We start from the raw sequence: 20,012 nt of genomic DNA on the forward strand, positions 1-20,012 counted from the left end.
GCTGGTCTTCCGAAAGCTGGATTTCGGGGGACAGCTCCAGTCCCACACACCTCTGGCTACATGCTGTGCTCTGCCCTGCGTGTGAGGTCTCGGATTCACTGAAGCAAACCTTGCTATGTTGGGGCCATCCTGAGTGGGTTTCTGCTCCTTCTAACTCCAAGAGCTTTGGCTAGAACCACCTTCTGCAGCACTTCCTCTGCTCCTGTCTTGGGGCAGTGTTTGGGGAAGGCTGTAGGGACTTAGGGACCCCTGGGACGGCCTCAAAAGGATTTTTTATTCTCACGGGAGGCAGGTGGGACTCAAGAGTGACTATTCCTTCTTGTTCTTAAGCCGAGAGCATAAGGTTTCTTTCCTCTTTCCAAGGAATAATCTGCAAATTAAGGAGGAAGATGACAACATAATGTCTGCAAATCCCTGTTAAAGACTGATCTTTGTTTAGAAATCAGGCTTGCTCACTTTTTACGTTTTTAGAACAGAATAGGGAGAAAGCTGCCTTTTCCTGTCCCAAAAAGGTCAGAAAGTGATAATTGTCTCTCAACCCGTGTCCCTCTGCGGTGACAGTCCCCCGGAAATGCACACTACTTTTGGCTCTAGACTAGACCAACCCTCTCGGTCATCTCCCTGCCACCATCAGACATGAGAACAATACCAACTCTGGGGCACAAGGGTCACCTGGGCTGAGATTCTATCTTCGGGCAGAGAACTGAGGTGGCTGAGCTGACACTAGGCAGTGTTTGTAGTACACTGATTGGAAATTAAGGGTGAGTGAAACCCAGCCCTCTCTTTTGGTACCCTGAATTTTCTGTTCCACTGCGAGGAAAAAGGGTCTCAGTATGGTCTGACTCAGACAAGGAAGGCAGTTTTGGTCTGGCAGACCCCAAGATGGACACTTATTATTTACCTTGTACGTAGATGAAGCTTGGCTTTAAACCAAGCCTTATATCCCTAGGCTCTGGGACCTAGGGGAAGAATTTAGCATGTCTGAGCCTCAATTTCCCCAACTATAAAATGGGGATAATAATACAAAATCCGGTACTACAAACTTCTGAGGATGAAATGAGATAATAAATGAAAATCACTTGGCACAGTGCTCAGCATACAGCAGGAGGTCAATAAATGCTCACCCTTTCACCTTACACTTATAGTCTGACACCCCCAAATCTCCCTCGCCAGACCAACATGCCACCTGAGCAGGCTTCGTGACCCGATCCTTGGCTCTCCCCACAGTGCTTTGTCCCGTAGACACGTGAGTGCTTGATGGAGGGGTGCACTGGTCCGTCGTGTGAACCAGTTTATCACAGAGGTACCCAGAGGAGGCGTCCTCTGGGATAAACGTATGTCCCCTCATATAACTTCCAGGGGGCCTGAGAGCCAGATAAGCCCCATTCACAATACAGGCTCCAGGGCAGGGGTTTCCAAGAGCTCTTGCCCTGGCTTTACGCCAACCGTGGTGGGCCGGGGCCACTGGGGCTTCTCACCTTGCTGGAGATGGGCTTAACCACAATGTTCACGTCACAGGCGATCTTTCCCATGTTGGCGATCTTGAACCGAGCCTTGGCCTGATGGCCCACCAGGACATTGCAGAAGATGAACTTGTTTTCATCCTCCACAAACAGCCCCCCGCTCTCTATGGTCTGCAGGATGCTGTACAGGTTGGCGCTGCTACAGAGTTGGTGCTCCTCAAATATCAAGGTGGTGTTGTCGGTCACGAAAGCTGGGGAGTGGAGGGAAGACTGTGAGACAAAGGCTGAGTGCTTGATTCCTGCTCTCTGTAATTCCTAATTTGGAGGTTTAGACTCCAACAAAGGACAGTCATAGAGGGGAATTCACACAAGAGGGTGTGAGGGATGGGACAAATTCTGCCTCCTCTTCCTCTTTTGGACTGCTTTTGCTGGTCTCCAGACTCCAACCACCTTTCCCTTCCAATGGTAAGGAGGATAAGATCCGGGGCGAGCTGGGGAAGGAAGGAGGCATTTGGCCCACTTTGGTGAGAGGCTGCAGGGGACCTACAGCCAGAGCAAGAGGAGCTGCCTCCGTGCTTCATCTGAGATCTTTCTGGGCTAAAGTTGTAATACACTCAGTCACTGACCGTTGTTCTCTGTGCATATGTTACAGGGAGTGGCCTGGCCATGAGCAGGATTCAGTGTTTCTGGGTTCTGTGCCATATCCCGCTGCACCGTGATTCCCAGGTAACACTATCCACCTGAGAATCCCAGACCAAACTCAGGAAGACCAGGAGTTTAAAGCTGCACATCCTCTTCTAGGTGTGCATGCCCTGTAAGTCTATATGGAAAAAGATGGCTGAAGACACCAGAGGAAGATCTAAGGTCCCAAAGGAAGAAGCCCAGCCACGTCTATTAGGCATCTGCAAGGGAGGGGGGTGTTACAGAGGAAGGAAGGTCTTTTAAGGGGTGCTGTCCCATCTGAGTGCCCAGTACCTGGCTGACAGGCTTCGGCCAACAGGCTGTAAGGAATGCCAGCGGGCTGGTCTCTTGGGTCTCGGTCAGAGATATCAATCGCTATAAATTCCTCACATCTTCCCACAGGGTCAGCCACACAGTCAATGGTCACGACCTGCATTCCTCCGGAAGGGATGGAGCCAAACCCAGGGTACACGGTGAACATGCCGTGGGTGAAGCGAGCCTGCAGGAAGGGTGGGAGGGGCAGGAGGGGTAGAGGCAGAGTGGGTGGCAGAGTCTGAGCCCTTCCACCAGAGTCATGAGACGGTGTCAAGAGGGACTGGATGCGGGGGGCAGTTGGGGGGCTCTCCCCACAGGCTCTCTCTGGGCCCAGCTCTTCTCCCGGAGGCAGGGAGAGTCTGGGGGTTCTTCAGGGACAGGCTCTCTCGGCATTTCTTTCTATGCACATTCCTTCTGAACAGTCATGGTTAAGTGGGGGTCTAAGGGAGCAGACACATTCTACATAGTACAACACTTACCCAGATGGGAAACAGGGGTTAGGATTATGGACTTCTGAGTCAGATGCTCCTGGGTTTGAATTGCAGCCCTGCTGCATATTAACTGTTTGACCTTGGACAAGTGACTTCTCTGAGTCTTAGTTTATCGGTAAAATGAAGCTAAAGACTTTACCCTGAGATCACCGGAGGCTTCAATAAAAGAATGTGTATGAAGCAATTAGCAAAGCATCTGGCACAGAATCTGTGCTCAAAACATGGGGTGTTATCATGCACGTCTCTGGTTCTTAGGAGCTTCCTTCCTTTCTTTTTTTTTTGCCCTCAGGCTTATTGAGATATAATTGACATATAACATTGTATAAGTTTAAGGTGTATGACATGATGATTTGATACCTGTATATATGACAAAATGATTACTTCAATGACTTTTAACAGCTACCAGGAACAGCAGGATTTCATTCCTCCATCTTTCTGGAGCCCCTCCCTCCATACATACCTTAATTGTAGTGTTCACCATGTTGCTTGTCAATTGCTTATTTACCCTCTGCCTTTTATAAGTGTTTAAAATATGTCCTCTACATCCTTTTAGAACCATATCAGACAATGTTATAACTTTTTCTTTGCTAAACATAATTTAGAAAATTCAAGAGGAGAAGGAAAGTCTATTGAATTTACCCACATAATTGCTTGCCATGTTTTTTCTTCCTTCTTGATGCTCCATGATTCCTTCTTTTATTGTTTACTTTTTGTTTAGAGAACTTCCTTTAGCCATTCTTTTAGGAGAGATCTGCTGGTGACAAATTATTTTAGTTTTCCTTCATCTGAGAATATTTTGATTTTCCATTCATTTCTGAGGGATATCTTTGCTGGATATAAGATTCCGGGTTCACAGTGATTTGCTTTCCGCACTTGCAAAACGTTGTGCCATTTCCTTTTGGCCTCTATGGTTTTTGGTAAGAAATCTGCTGTCCTTTAAATAGTTTCCCCCCTATATGTAAGTATGTAAGGAGTCAGTCCTCCCTCATTGCTTTCAAGATTTTTTGTCTTTAGTTTTTAGAAATTTGACTATGATGTGTGTTGGTGTGGATTTCTTTGGGTTTGTCCTGTTTGAGATTTTCCCAGATTCTTGTATTTGTAGGTTTAAATATTTTGCCAAATGTGGGAAGCTTTTAGCCATTTTTTTCCTTGAGTAGCTTTTCAACCCTACCTATTTCTTTTCCTTTTCTTTTCTTTCCTTTTTATTTATTTATTTGTTTTTTTGGTGTCATCTTTATTTATTTGTGGATTTAAGTTATTAGTTATGTTTTAGGACAAACATGAATTTCCATTCTCTGAAAACAAAACAGCTTTGTAGAGGTTTATTCTGAATTATTTTACACAAAATAAAAATAAGGAAATATTTTTGTACATTCACATGATAGGACATTTCATAGGAATCAAAATTATATTTATGAAAGGTTTTAATGACTTCGGAAAATGCTTATGAGAAAGGTAGGTGAAAAAATAGTATAAAGTTATTAATATATTACCTCAGTTGTGCACATATGCCAAATATTATCAGTAACTAACTCAGGGTGATGGGATTAGGCATTGTTTATGCTTCTTTCTATCAATATTTTACTTTTCAACAGGAGTAAGAAAAGACTATTTTCCTTTTGTAACGCTAAAAAAACACTAAATGAATAAAATAGATAATCAACAAGGACCCACTGCATAGCACAGGGAACTCCACTCAATACTCTCCAATAACCTACATGGGAAAAGAATCCAGAAAAGAACAGACACACGTGTATGTACAACCAAATCACCTTGCCGCACACCGAAACCAACACAACATTGCAAATCAACCATACTCCAGTATTAAACAAAACGAAACACTAAATGAGAGATTCACAAGGAAAAGCCTACATCTATGGTTGCTTTCCATTTATGCAAAGAGATGAGATGGAGGAGGCAACGTACCAGGTTTATTCAGGCTGATCAGTCCCACCAAAGGGAAGAGAGGCAGCATGCTCAACTCTCCCCAAATATGTCTTCCTAGTTTGGCTCCTAACCCTTCTCCAAAGAATCTCACTCCTTCTTTCTCTCCTTCCAGTATCCCCCACCCTGACCCCACCACCACCACGAATTCCATCAGACTTTTCTCCAGGGTAGAATTAGCTAGTCCACCATTGCTCGATGACCAGTTATCATTTTTCTTCATTTGCATATGCTTTTAAAATAGCATATTATACATCCTCTGTATTATATATACATATATCCTATAAGGACATTATAATATCCTTAAACTAAGTGGAGACTTTGTAACAGAGTTTGGGCTGAATCCTCTGCTCCACTTGCTTGAATGCCAACTGTGTTCTTCCCTTACTTCACTGGTGAAGTAGTAGCCAGAATGTAAACAGCCATCCACGAGCACCTCCTCCTTACCCAACCTGTGTCTATACAGGGACTTTCTGACCTTATTCTCTCAAATGCACTAATGTAGTATATTTCTAATAACATAGAATACAAATTTTACATTATTATAGCTCTACAAACACTGTAACCCAATAAAGGTTATTTCTTGAACTATTAAGCAACTAAGTAGTGTAATTACTAATACATTCCCCTCTTTAATACAGTACACTTTCTTTCTGGAGGTAAGAGTGGAGAAGTAGAGCAGAGAGGAAGGAAGGAAGAAAAGAAGAAAGAGGAAGAGGAGGAAGCATGGAGAGCGTCCCAAAGTTGTAACTACTTTGGGAAAGTAGCACAAAATAAAGCCTCTCCAAAGTGACATAAAAAATAGAATGCTTCTATTCTCTGTGTCACTCATCACCCAGTAGTCCTGGGAGGCCCTGCACTACAGGGAAGGAACCCCTGCTTGAAGCAAAATAAGAAAGAGTACTGCTACATCTTTTGATAAATTTTAATTAGTGCTGTTCATCATATATTTTTAGCTCTTTTTTTGAACACATGGTTATTACATTAAACCATGTGACTTCTTTAGTCAATGAATTGTAAGCGGAAGTAAAGGGTGTCACTTTCAAGAGGTAATTTTAACAGACAACGTATAATTTTTTTTTTTAATTTTTATTTATTATTTATTTATTATGTTTATTTTTGGCTGTGTTGGGTCTTCGTTTCTGTGCGAGGGCTTTCTCCAGTTGCGGCGAGTGGGGGCCACTCTTCATCACGGTGCGCGGGCCTGTCACTATCGCGGCCTCTCTTGTTGCGGAGCAGAGGCTCCAGACGCTCAGGCTCAGCAGTTGTGGCTCACGGGCCCAGTCGCTCCGCGGCATGTGGGATCCTCCCAGACCAGGGCTCGAACCCGTGTCCCCTGCATTGGCAGGCAGATTCTCAACCACTGCGCCACCAGGGAAGCCCCGACAATGTATAATTTATCACACTTTCCCTTTCTGTCTGCCATGGCAACCCAAAAGCCTGGGTCTGAGCGTAAGGGCAACCCAGAGCAGTGTCCTCCTTCCTCCCCCATAGACATTAGTGAGAAATATGAATAGAATTTTGTTGTTTAAAGCTATTGATAACTTTTAGGGTTGCCTGTTACCATGACAATAACAGACCCCGACTAATACTAATACTGGTTTAAGTTAATAGCAAACGCTGGCTTGCTCTGCAGCCCTACCTATTTCTTACCTCTTTCTGGAACTCTGATGACAGGGTTGTTAGATTTTTTGTTATAGTTCCACAGGTCCCTGAGGGTCTGTTTCATTTTTTTCCCATTAGACTAAACAGACTTTCAGTAGACTCAAAACAGTCTATTTTCTCTTTTTCTTTAGATTGGGCATCTTAAGACACCTAAGATTGGACACCTCTTGTAAAGATGTCAACATCCTGATCCCTGGAACCTGTGAATATATTACCTTACATGGCAAAGGGACTTTGTTGATATGATTGAATTAAGAACCTTGAGATGGGGATAGTATCCTGTACTATCCTCGGCCCAATGTAATCACAAGAGTCCTTAGAAATGGAAGAAGCAGACATAAGAGAGTTAGAGGGAGATGTGACTATGGAAGAGGCTGGAGTAATGTGATATGAGAAGGACCTGATCCACCATTGTTGGTTTTGAAGATGGAGGAAGGGAATCATGAACCAAGGAATGCAGGTATCCTCTAGAACACTGGAAAGGGAAGAAAGTGGATTCTCTCCTAAAGTCTCTAGAAAAGAATGCAGGTATCTTGCCAATACCTTGACTTTAACCCAGTGAGACCTGTGTCAGACTTCTGACCTACAGAACAATTTAAACAAGAGAAACAATTTGTATTGCTTTAAGCCACTAAGTTTGAGGTAATTTGTTATGGGAGCAATAGGAAACAGACACAGGAATTTTTATTTTTCTGGCTTCAAGTTCACTGAGTCTTTCTCTTGTTTCCTCCATTCTGTTGTTGAATCCATCCATTGAGGTTTTTTTTTTAAATTAATTAATTAATTAATTAATTTATTTATGGCTGTGTTGGGTCTTCGTTTCTGTGCGAGGGCTTTCTCTAGTTGAGGCAAGCGGGGGCCACTCTTCATCGCGGTGCGCGGGCCTCTCACTATCGCGGCCTCTCTTGTTGCGGAGCACAGGCTCCAGACGCGCAGGCTCAGTAATTGTGGCTCAGGGGCCCAGCTGCTCTGCGGCATGTGGGATCTTCCCAGACCAGGGCTCGAACTCGTGTCCCCTGCATTAGCAGGCAGATTCTCAACCACTGCGCCACCAGGGAAGCCCCATCCATTGAGTTTTAAATTTTGGTGATTCATTTTTTACAATTCCAAAATATCCATTTGGTTCTTCTTTATATTTTCTCTTTCTTGGCTGAGACTTACTATATTTTTATTTCTTCCAAGCATATTTGTAATGGCTTTTTGAAGCATTATGTTGGTTGCTTTAACATCTTTGTCAGATAATTCTAACATCTTGGTCATCTCGGTGTCGGCATCTATTGCTTATCTATTTTCATTTAGTTTGAGATCTTCCAGGTTCTTGGTATGCTGAGTGATTTTCAGTTGAAACCTGGACATTTTGGGTATTATATTATGAGACTCTGGATCTTATTTAACTTCTGTTTGAGCTGGCTTTCTCTGACACCACTCTGGCAGGGGAGGGGGTGAACACTGCCTTGTTACTGCCAGGAGGGGATAGTAGTCCAGATTCTCCACTCGGACTTCTTAGGGTGGGAGTTCCAGTTCCCCACTAGTCTTTGACTAATATTTCCCTTGTGGGGAGGGGTAAGAGTGTCTCATTACTGTTCTGCTGATTCCATGGGGTAGGAGGTCCCCTGGGGGGATGAGAAGGATGTTTCATTACCACTGGGTTGGAGTGGAAGTCAAGGCTCCCCATGTGGTGTTGCCATTGACAATGGTGGAGGTGATGGTGGGTAATGAATGTCTGGCTCCCTACTGAGTGTTCTTGGACATCACTTTGGCAGGGGGTCAGGGCACCTCATTATAGCCTGGATTGAGTGAGAAGTCTAGGCTCCCCACTGGCCTTTGCTTGATATATGTGGGGTAGGACCACAGATTTCTCTGTCATGTTTGACTGTAATATTACAGTTCTTATCTGAAAGTTTTCTGTCTTGCTAGGCTACCTTTTCCCGGTCCTTTGGCTAGTGGGAGAAGGCTTTTGTTGGGGCCTTTTTTGGTCCGTGCTTGTTGATGTTTCTGGATTGCTGGCTCCCTCAGCACCTGATCTAGGATATACGAAGTAAAAAGAAATCTCAGGGAACTCATCACTGTGATGTTTATTGGGTCCCAAGGACCCTAGCTGGTGTGATTTTTTTCTCTCCATTTTTCAGTCTTCTATGTTTGTTTTATACATAATGTCCAGGTTTTTAGTTGTACTTAGTTGGAAGACTAGGGAAAAAGATGTCTACTTCATCTTACCAGATGTAAAAGTCTTCAAATCTCCTTTTATTTAAGCCAATCTGAATGGGCTTCTATTTCATATCAACAAATGATTCTTGATTGAAATACTTATGAAGAGTAGAAACTAATTTCAAAGGAATGAGGAGCCAATGAAGGTTTTAAAGAAAAGAGGATATCCAAATTAAAAGCCATAACTCCTTATATCAAGATGAAAGTGATATTTCATTATAACTATTTAATATTCCTGCCATAGTAGGAATATTCAAAATTCAAATCCTGCTATCTTAGGGAGGTATTTGTTGCTAGAACTAGTTGGCAGGTTTCTGTTGCTAGAACACAGGGGTTTCCGTGAAAAAGGAAAAGGGTGCTCACCTGGTTTGTGACATTCACTTCTTTCTGAACAGAGTCAGAGAACTTGGTTGCCTTAGAAGGTCCAGTCTTGTAGAAGCTCTCGCTTTCCCGGGATCTTGCATGTCTAACATGGCTGACGCTGATTAAAGAAGCAAGAGTATACCCTCAGGTTGGGATGGTCATTAAATACCACCTGCCTGTCTGCTTGCAAGGTCCCTCCTCCTTGGAATGAGGAAAGGGCCTTTCCTTGCCCAAGAGGGCATTGGAGAGCAGAGTCAGCTTATTCATTATCAGCCAAACTCATTTAAGAGTTGTGAAAAAAGTATGCAGAAATTATACTTATTAAATATGATTCATAAGGACATTAAAGACTACTGCAAGTAAATAATAGTTTTAAATGTTTACTTGAGTTCACTGGAAAGTTGTGTATGGAAATTATTTGTAGACGTCAAATCTTTTATCACTTAAAAAGCGCAATGGCAAATAGATTAAATTCTGTCTCTCTTCTTCACATTTAGAGTCACGGTGTTTTTAAGACTTAGTGTAAACAATAGCACAAACACAGGTTTTGGTAGGTGTTCACTTCACTCGAAACTAGTTTACCCAATAATTGGTTTTTTAGAGGCCAGTTCACCTAAAATATTCAAATGTATTTGAGGTACAATTTTAAACTTTTGAGAGTTTTATATATTTGAGCATTCACTTGCTGAATGACCAGAACAACTGGAGTTTGAGTGCTTTGCGTGAATTTGTGTATGCTAAGATGAAAAATAAATTAAAATTTAAACCAATTTAAAGCAAAACAAAATTATAATATCTATAAATAAACATTATTAAATTATAAAATAAGTAATAAAAAATTAGGTTGAAATTAGATTTGGAAGAAAGAGACTTTAGACAGTTTAATTAAAAATGTCTTAATATGTTCAAACTTTGCCAAAATGGAAGAGGAGATCGACAAAAATATAAAACAATTACAAACAATGTAAAGCTGTATGTCTGATTTAAAACAATTAATTAGAAAGTCAATCTTAAATTACTAATTATTTAGAAAGTCAATTCATTTGAAAGTCAAGACAAAGTACCTGGGAACTGGTAAAAAACCAACCCTAATTTGTCAAAAAAGAATATGACAAATAAAAGCCAAAAGCACTCAGAAAGGTAAATTGTTTTGATTAATTGATTGATAGCCACCTTTTGAAGAATACAGAGTTTTACTGTTGGAACAATTATTAAGTTAGCTGTTGTGATAAAGTGTCTTCATGGGGAGAAGGTAAAAACAGTCCCAGGAAAGAAGGCCTCACCAGGCTTTCTCTAGTCCAAATTTCCAGGGTACCCTTTGCCATCCCCCATCATGAAGCACAGCTATGATTTCTTTTGATTTAGCTTGCTGTTATAAATCCTACAGAATGACAGATAGGACAATGACTTACTGGTAAGTAATGTAGCACACTAGGAGTACCAGGACAACAGACACAGTCCCATGCAGAAGATTTTACATTTGTTCAATTAAAATGTATCATATATTGGACAGCAGTTAGAAAGCATGGGAAGTTTGGAGTCAGACATGTGGATTCAGAACTGAGATCCACTGATGCTTTCTTCCGTAATCTCGGATGAGTCACTTCTAAACCTTAGTAACCTTACCCACAAAAGGGGATTGGGGGTGAATTTAGATAAACTATATGAAAGCTCATTGTAAAATATAAAGCACTAATTAACCAGGGAATGGTGTGAGTTAAGAAAATACTTGTCTTACACTTTCTTTTGATGAAGGGAGCTCTCCCTTGTCAGCCTATAAAGGGTGTATTTGAAGTCGATTACACCTTGATTTTCTATGGTGAAGGAGGAGCTTTTACGCGTGCCACAGATCAAAGCCCCGAAGTTGATGATGGAGGAGGGGCTGATGTTGTACTTGGAGAACACGGCATTCACAGAAAACTTAATTGGGATGCTGGCAATGATTTCACCTCCTTCTGAGATATTGGGCTCAATAATCTAGAAAGGGAAAAAGGATTGGGAAGATGTCAGCCACCAGCATAACTCCGGAATTTCCATGACTGTCCACTTCATTCCGTATTTTCTTCATTGACATGAAGCCAAGTTCTCTATATCGTTCTCTTTATATTACTGCATCATCAATACGAGTAAATGCGGACATAAAACTTACCGTGTACCAGCCATGGGTCAACATGCACCACGTGTGCCTCCCATTTTCACTTCCCTTCTCTTCTTTTGCACTTGAAACTCAGTTTCCCTGTCTCTGGTCTGGTCTCTTCCGAAGACCAGGGGCCACATTTCTGCTCTGGGGTTGTCAATTTCTGATGACTCTGCATACCTCCCACCCGACCTACCCGCGCCTGTAGTTCCCTAAGCCCTGGTGTATCCTCTCTGGTTGCCACCAGGCCAGCACTCCCTCTCCCCTCCTGGAGCACGGGTTAGACTGCGTACGCTTCCTTTCGGCGTGAGTCCCACGAGCCTGCCACCGTGTGAGTCCTCCCTTTGAGCTCGCTTACCTGACAGCGCAGAAGTGGCTGGTGCTCGATCTTCACTTCCTTTTTTGCATGGAAGAGCACCTGGACATTTGTGGGTTTTTCCGTTGTGGTCAGTGAGCCCTTCTTGGGTTGGACTGAGATCATGGAACTTATATTGTTTGCTGAAATCCCTAAGGAGTCCACAGAAAAGCTGAGAGACAAGAATAAAAAGTCAGTTTTAGTCATTATCTAGGGAACCCAAGGCACTAGAGATGAGACTCTAGACTGTTAAGTGCCTGCCACGTCCCCAGCCCTGTTTAACCACTATGCGTAGCAGTGTTCACTGTGCTTCGTACTCTGTGACCACCCCTCCTTAGCCAGGATTGACCAGGCCAAGCACTGGTGCTTGAGGCAAAGACAGCCATCTCTAGCCTGCGGTCAAGAGGGGTCCTTGCAGGAGAGCTGTGTCTAATAGGAACACGTGATGCTGGATAAGGACCAACTAAATCAATTCATTTCTCTCCCTCCTTGTCTCTCTGTCTCCCTCTCTCTCTTTGTCCCCCTTCCTTCCTCCCTCCCCGCTCTGAGACTGAATGCAGCACACATAGAGAGAACAGTGATACAGAAGCCAGAGGATCTAAGGAAGGAGAGAAAGGGCGGGGGCAGAAGTCATGCAACAGAGGTGTTCAGAAGTGAGGCCACGGCCCAATGCAGGTGAGGTGAGGGGTCACAGAGAAAAGCTGACTCATGAGATGCCAGGGGGACTGGGGCTGGAGCAAGAAACTGAAGCTGAGGCGAGACACCCGGAGTTGCCGTGGGGACCCACATGTTATCCCCAGTGGGTTCCAGGAGACCTGGCCCTTCCTTGCTGTGTGCATGGTGCCTGTGCTTCCTCCCTCCCTTGCACATCCCTTCAGTGAACCCTGATCACTTACTCCAACCCGAGGGTGACTCTGTTCCATGAAGCCTAAAAGAGCAGAGTTAACACCCGTCATAATCTAAAAAAAAACTCACAGCGGGCAGGATTCCATTCAGCACTAATTCCAAAGTGACTGTGGCTTTCTTCTAGGTTTGTTTAGCTTTTATTTATATTTATTTATTTCAATTTAGGGTTCTAAGGAACGGTAGTATTGAGGTGGGACTGCTCTAATTTCGGCAATCTTTGAACTAAAGCGAAATTATCATGAATACACTGAATGCCTCCAAGTCTGCCAGGGGGAAGTCCCTTCATCAACTCTGAATTCTTCTGGGGGAAGGATGACCTTCCATAAAGTCGATTGGCCATAGGTGCTGGCACTGCCTGGGGGACCTCCTCCCTCCCTGCACCCAGCGTCACTCTTGCCTCTCTGAGGAATCTCCCTTATTTAGTGTTTCATTTTTAATCTCAAGGATGAGCACAAGCTGGAGCTCTATTCCACCAGGCCGCCACTTGGAGTCTATAATACAGTAGTTCTTAAAATTAAAAAAGAAAACTGGAAAATCCCTAGGTCTTACCATGAAATCCTATGTAGACCGCCAACTTATGAAACAGAGAGGAGCTGAAAGGAGGGCAGGATGGCTCAAGGCCAGGGCCGCCATCTCCGGTCTCTCACTCCACCCCTAAGACCATCCCTCACCCCAGTATCTCCTCCTCCCAACCTCCCCCCCGAGGCGCTCCCCCCACCCCCAGACCCCTGTGGCTCCAGGCTGTAGAGCAGCTGGGATTCTAGTCATCTGGAGCCAAGAGGAGCTAACAGCAGAGATGGTTCTTATGATTTCCCTGATCGGCTTTTTAAAAAAATCTCTCAGGCAACACACTTCTTGCCATGAGTGGACGTGGATGACCACATGCTGGATGATTTTTAGGTTACCTGAACGTGACCTCGTATTTCCCACGGTTCTTCAGTTGCAGGGGCTGCTTCACCTCCTCCATGACCCTCACAATCCCAAAATCGAGGCCTCCTTCAGCTCCTGCAGAAGCCAGGGGCCAGGGTGGGGAGGGGTGGGATGAGTGGGCATGGGAGCTTCCGGTTGAAGTTCACACGGAAAATCCATGGCGACAATTTCAGAGAATCTGTTTTCTGAAAACACTGAGCCTAGAAAAGCCTCTTGTAATTGAGCCTTAGTAAACAAACAACAGACAATGCTCTTGCGCCCAGTTCAATGGGGGGGCTCCCTCTGGCTTCTATCCTAGGATCACTGTTCTTCCTTTCATGTCTCTCATTAGCTAAAACTCCCAGTGTTGAAAAAAATTTTTGAATCATGTGTATAATATTCAGAATTGGGATATAACGTATACATCTGTATTGTTATACTTTGCATTACGTCATAAACATTTCCCCAAACAATTAAAACCTCCCCATAAGTGTGATTTTAATGGCTGTATAATATACCATAATATGGCTGTTTCATAATTTACAAATATTATTCCTACAATAATAATATTCCATTATAGATAGACATTTAGGGTATTCCTAATCTTCCATTATTATAAATAATGCTGCAGTAAGTGTTTTTGTACATAAGACTAATGACACCTAGGCAAATATGTAGCTTTAACATTCTACAAGTCTTGCCGAGTAGGAAAACTATCAGAGGAAGGAGGGCCCTAACCTGGGTGTTGGTGCAGTGTGGTAGGCAGAATAATGCCCTGCACCACCCCCTCTCCTGCCCCTGCAAGATGTCCACGTCCTAGTCCCTGGAACCTGTAAATATGCTAGCCTACATGGCGAAGGGGAATTACGGTATTAGATGGAATTAAGATTGCTAATCATGTGACTTTAAAATAATGGAGATTATACTGGATTCTCTGGGTGGGCCCCAAGTAATCACAAAGGTCCTTAAAAGTAGAAGAGGGAGAACCAGAGAGATGGCAGCGTGAGAAGGACCTGACCCAACATTGCTGGCTTTGAAGATGGAGGAAGGGGACCATGAGCTGAGGGACGTGTGTGGCTTCCAGAAGGTGGAGAAGGCAAGGAAATGGGTTCGCCCCCAGAGGCTCCAGAAGGGGACGCAGCCCTGCCAACACTTTGCTTTTAGCCCAGTGAGATCCATTTTGGACTGCTGACCTAAAGAACTGTAAGATAATAAATACGTATTGTTTTAAGCCATAAAGTTTGTGGTAATTTGTTAGCGCAGTGATAGAAAAGCAACACAGGCAGGCAGATAAGAGCTCACTCTCAGGTGACTGTTCAGAAGAGAGCTCTGCAAATTTTATATTTTGACCACGCCTTGTTGTCTCCCGTTGGAGAAATTAAGATTCATAGTAACACTGCTAACATCACTTGAACTTGCGTGATTACTATTTACCTAAATTCCACCTCTCTCCCCAACAACCACTGATCTTTCTCTACACAAGAAGCATACTGCCTAAAAGATGTGACCTCTAAACACCCTTTCCTTGAAGGGGTCAACAGACCTTTGGGGAAGGTGATGTCCAAGGCAACGTCGTAGGACTCAGCAAAGATCAGGATGTTTTCAAACTGAACGACACCAACGAGGTTGTCTGCGTCTAAAACCTGTCGGGGTAAGAGAAGTTCTTTTGTAAAAGCAAGACCCACAAGGTGCTTGGAGCCTGAACTATGGAACACGCAGGAGGGATCATGAAGAAGGGGCTATGGTAAGGAACATTTTTGAAATGTGTTTAGCTTTTGTTTTCACTGAACATTTGGTAGGATGAGTGTTCTTCCTAACACCCTTTGGGGAAGGTTGGTGTAGACAATCAATAAAAAGATGGGGAAATGGGACTGCATTTTCCATCCTGTCCACTTACTGGGTTTCAATTATTTGCATGATTGTCACTACCTTACTGAAGTTTGGGTTGTGAGTATACATTGCAGGAAAGTGTTCTTTGAACTTTCAAGTCAAATAAACCTGGAGAGCATTTTTCTGACAGTTGAAATGAAAAACTTTTATATTCTAAATTATCCTTGCTTTACTAGTTTTATAAATCTGAACCATTCTGTTCTTTGTCTCTGATTCAACCTATGAGTCAGATTTTTCATATAAAATAAGTGCTAGGGCTTCCCTGGTGGCGCAGTGGTTGAGAATCTGCCTGCTAATGCAGGAGACACGGGTTCGAGCCCTGGTCTGGGAAGATCCCACATGCCATGGAGCAGCTGGGCCCGTGAGCCACAGCTGCTGAGCCTGCGCGTCTGGAGCCTGTGCCCCGCAACGGGAGGGGCCGCGATAGTGAAAGGCCCGCGCACCGCGATGAAGAGCGGTCCCCGCACCGCGATGAAGAGTGGCCCCCACTTGCCGCAACTAGAGAAAGCCCTCGCACGAACCGAAGACCCAGCACAGCCAAAAATAAATAAATAAATAAATAAATAAATAAAAATTAAAAAAAAAAAAAATAAGTGCTAGATTTTTCATATAAAATAAGCGTTTAATGTTTCTCTTTTGGAAATTTCAGATTTTAAATAAATGAGCATCATTACTATTGGAAATGTTAAAAAAAAAAAAAAAAAGCAAGACTCCTAGCCTCCAGCGTCTCCCTGTCCCTTCTGCTGTCATCCCTGGTGGTAGTACCTCCCTCACTCTCCTGAAGAACATCTGAACTGGTATCAGCTGTCAGCTGGATCCAACTGTTGACTCTTGAGACTAATGATGGGCAATAAAGGGTCTGTGTGTCAAGGGGAAGAGCCACTTGGGGTGTGGGTGTGGCCCTCCTGCATCCGCCTGGACACCACCTGCCTCTCTGCTGAAGCCTCAATTTGAAAAACTAAGTTACCAGCTCCCCATTGCTTGTGTTTTAGGTGCCAACGGGGAAATCTGTAGCTGTCACCAAACAAGTTTTAATGCAGAGTTTCCATCTTATCTTTTATCAAGCATTTTGCCAGTGTTTCACAGAGCAAATTTGACTGCTTAAGTTTACCTTCTTTCTTTTGATGCTCAAACTCTGACAGAGATGACAAGAAGGGCTGGCAGCAGGAGGGAAAAATAAGACAAAGAACTTGGTTTATCAGATCCAGAATTTATATAGTTCTTTTCTACTGATAGATACCAAGTACCCAGAGCATTCTATTTCCTTTGCTTCCCTGCTTGGGAGTGGGGGGCAATTAAATTTTGTAATTGAGGAAAATAAGAAGGAAAATTTAAGAGGTGCAAAAATCAATTAGAGTTCACCAGAGCGCTTTTCAAAGGGACCAGAAAGCAAGGCATTTCCTCGTGTAGATGTTGAAGGAATGTAACCTGGGGAAGGGAAGCCTTAGACCACTTTGGGGGCCTGAGGGGAGATCCACTATGTCTGCTTTGGTTGGAACATATAGGAATGTGATGTCAGTTGTTAAATTACACAAATGTTTCCATACCAGTTGATAAACAGCTGTCATGATGACTTCTCCAAGTGTCCCTTTGATGCTTGCCTCCTGCACCCTCACGCTTCACCACGGGAAGCCCTGGGCTCGCCATGATCCATTAACTAAAGGATGAAGCTGGCACAGCTGGGACCCTACACCTGCTGTGTGGCCTGGATTCACTGTGCAGAGATCCCTGTCTGTGTAGAGACTGGTGTTAAAAATGCTGACTGTCACCTCTGGGATTCATATACATTTGTGGATTGAACGAATCTATCAATATCTGTTTTCAGCTATATGAAGGGCTGTCAGGGGTAGGTGATAAGACAGATTAATTAGATCCATTGACTGGCCCCAAAAAGTAGAAACAGGATTAATGTGTGTAAACTACAGGGAGAAACCTGAGTGCAACCCAACAAGGCATTAACAGTCAGACATGTTCAAAGGAAGATCAGGTTCCTTGGAGATACTTGGTAAGTCTTCTATCCCTGGGGGTATTCAAAGAGAAGCTTGGGTGACTTCTTTTTTTTAATTTTTAAATTTTTAAATTTTAATTTTTTTATTTTTTTTAACATCTTTATTAGAGTATAATTGCTTTACAATGGTGTGTTAACTTCTGTGGGTGACTTCTTGATTGTTGCATTATCAGCTCAAGCATCAAAAGTCAGTGACATTCATTCATTCATTCATTCATTTGTTCATTCATTCAACAGATTTTACTGAGTGCCTTTTACATCCAGGCCTGTGTTAGACACTGGGGATATGATGGGGTAGTGAGTTGAATGATGGCCTCCAAAAGGTATGTCCATGTCTTAACCCCTGGAACCTGTGAATGTGACTTCATTTGGAAAAAGAGTCTTTGCAGATGTGATTAAGTTAAAGATTTCTAGAAGAGATCATCTTGGATTATCCAGGTGGGCCCTAAATTCAATGACAGTGTCCTTATAAGAGACAGAAGAGGAGAAGACACAGACAGAGGGAAAGGCCATGCGAAGATTGAGGCAGAGATTGGAGTGATGCAGCCACAAGCCAAGGAACATCTGGAGCCACCAGAAGCTGGAAGAGGCAAGGAAGGGTTATTCTCTAGAGCCTTTAGAGGGAGCATGGCCTTGCAGATACCTTGATTTTGAATTTCTGGCCTCCAGAACTGTGAGAGAATAAATGCCTGTTGTTTCAAGCCACTCATTTGTGGTCATTTGTTACAGCAGCCCTAGGAAACTAATATAGATGATGAGCAAGTCAGGCAAGATCTTGCTCCAGTGGAGTTCACATAAGGAAGTAAAGAAAGAAACAGGATAATGTCCGAATGGGGTGGGTGCTCTGAAGGACAGAAGACAGGGTGAGCGATTGCACATAATGAGGTTTCCTCAGTGGGATGATTAGGAAAAGCCAGCTGAGGCAGTGCTGTTGAGCAGACCCTATGGCAGAAGCCAATCCCCACAGAGCATAGGGACAACATTCCTGGCAGGGGTGCTGCAAGGCCAGGGCCCCGAGGCAGGAAAAACCTGATGTGGATACAGAGGCAAGCAGGTACTCAGAAGCAGAAGTAGGTGAAGACCCTGGGCTTTATTCTTAGTACAATGGGAAGACAGCCTAGTGCTTTAGGAAGGAGTGACCTGATTTGACTGACATTGTAAAGATCCCTCTGGACATCTGCGGGGAGTGGGAAGAGGGAAGCCGGCTAGGAAGCCTCTGCAGAAGTCCAGGTGAGCGACACAGCAAGTGGCCTGCATGAGGGTGGTGGTGGCAGTGGAGACAGGGAAGGGCATGGGCAGGAGATACGCTGGGAGACAGAATTGTCAAGACTTGTTGGAGGACTGGGATGGAGGGGGAGGCCAACAGGAAAATGGAGGAATCAAGGATGACTCCTGGGTGTCTGCTGGGAGCAACTGGGCGGAGGCTGATGTTTACTGAGTTAGGACTCTGAGGGGTGACTGGGTTTGGGGGTCTTAAGTCAGAAATCTAATGCTTCTCGAGGGACAGTAACACCATTCATTCATTCACTCATTCATCCACTCTGCACTGATTGAGTGCTCTGTTCTTGGCACTGGGAAATCAGCCATGAACAAGACTGCCTTTACGGAGCTTACAGTTGTAAGCAGAGCAGGATATTGTGGGTTGGGGGGTGTCAAACGGGGATCAGATGGGAGCGTGTAACATGGAGACCTGGCTTGGTGGGTATGTGTGTTGGTGTGTGTGTGTCAGGGAACCCAGTGTGTACATACTTTGGTGACCAAGTCTGAAGACGTATGAAGCCTTACCTCCAAGCGAATCGCCTTCTTGATGTTGATGGGTTTGGAGGGTTGGAAGTGCACTTGTAGGCTATGCTCAGCCTTGGGGGCTATGGTCCCCTGCATTGCGGACACGGTGAAATCTTCGCCCAGGTGCTCCAGGCTGGTGATCCTCCAGGCCAGGGGCAGTAGTGTGATGTTGCGGAGAAGAACTACCTTGAAGTCTTTCCTGCAGAGACCAAGAGAAATTTTGCCAGTTTCAAATGATTTTGATTTATTATGGCAGGTCAGAAAAAGTACCTCTGGTTATTCTATTATTGCTAGTTCACTAATAAGTATTTATCAGGGAATGGGGCCTACCTGTGATGATCAAGGAATGCAGGATACATTAGCAATAGTCTCTCCCAGCTTCCTCAGAAATAAACATTCTCTATTTAGAGTAATACAATTCCAGTGAATGACTATGTAAGTTCTAGGTTTGGTCTAGTGTTCTGTGTTTGTCCTCTAATTTCTAGAACCAAGATTCTTTTTTTTTTTTTTTTTTTTTTTTAATATTTATTTATTTATTTATTTATTTGGCTGTGTTGGATCTTTGTTTCTGTGCGAGGGCTTTTTCCAGTTGCAGCAAGCGGGAGCCACTCTTCATCGCGGTGCGCAGGCCTCTCATTATCGCGGCCTCTCCTATTGCAGAGCACAGGCTCCAGACGCGCAGGCTCAGTAGCTGTGGCTCACGGGCCCAGTTGCTCTGCGGCATATGGGATCCTCCCAGACCAGGGCTCGAACCCGTGTCCCCTGCATTGGCAGGCAGATTCTCAACCACTGCGCCACCAGGGAAGCCCAGAACCAAGATTCTTAACCTTTTAGGGTAATGAACTGAAAATCTGGAAAAAGGTAGTCCTTCTTCTGAGAAAAATGCAAATGT

The 20,012-nt window shown here is 43.9% G+C and overlaps 1 protein-coding gene across 1 annotated transcript in view; it reads right to left on the reverse strand.

Annotated features, from left to right (window-relative positions):
- Positions 1-20,012, reverse strand: part of HYDIN (HYDIN axonemal central pair apparatus protein) — a 461,030-nt gene that overhangs the window by 60,291 nt on the left and 380,727 nt on the right. Inside the window, exons 54-61 of the mRNA XM_057534458.1 lie at positions 19,121-19,319; positions 14,981-15,080; positions 13,434-13,533; positions 11,626-11,794; positions 10,869-11,107; positions 9,131-9,248; positions 2,439-2,643; positions 1,479-1,714 (exon numbers count right to left, since the gene is read on the reverse strand). Of these exons, the coding sequence (XP_057390441.1) occupies positions 1,479-1,714; positions 2,439-2,643; positions 9,131-9,248; positions 10,869-11,107; positions 11,626-11,794; positions 13,434-13,533; positions 14,981-15,080; positions 19,121-19,319 (1,366 nt within the window). The remainder of the gene's footprint in view (positions 1-1,478; positions 1,715-2,438; positions 2,644-9,130; positions 9,249-10,868; positions 11,108-11,625; positions 11,795-13,433; positions 13,534-14,980; positions 15,081-19,120; positions 19,320-20,012) is intronic.

Source organism: Balaenoptera acutorostrata, chromosome 19, assembly GCF_949987535.1.
Source record: "Balaenoptera acutorostrata chromosome 19, mBalAcu1.1, whole genome shotgun sequence".
Classification (NCBI taxonomy): Eukaryota; Metazoa; Chordata; class Mammalia; order Artiodactyla; family Balaenopteridae; genus Balaenoptera; species Balaenoptera acutorostrata.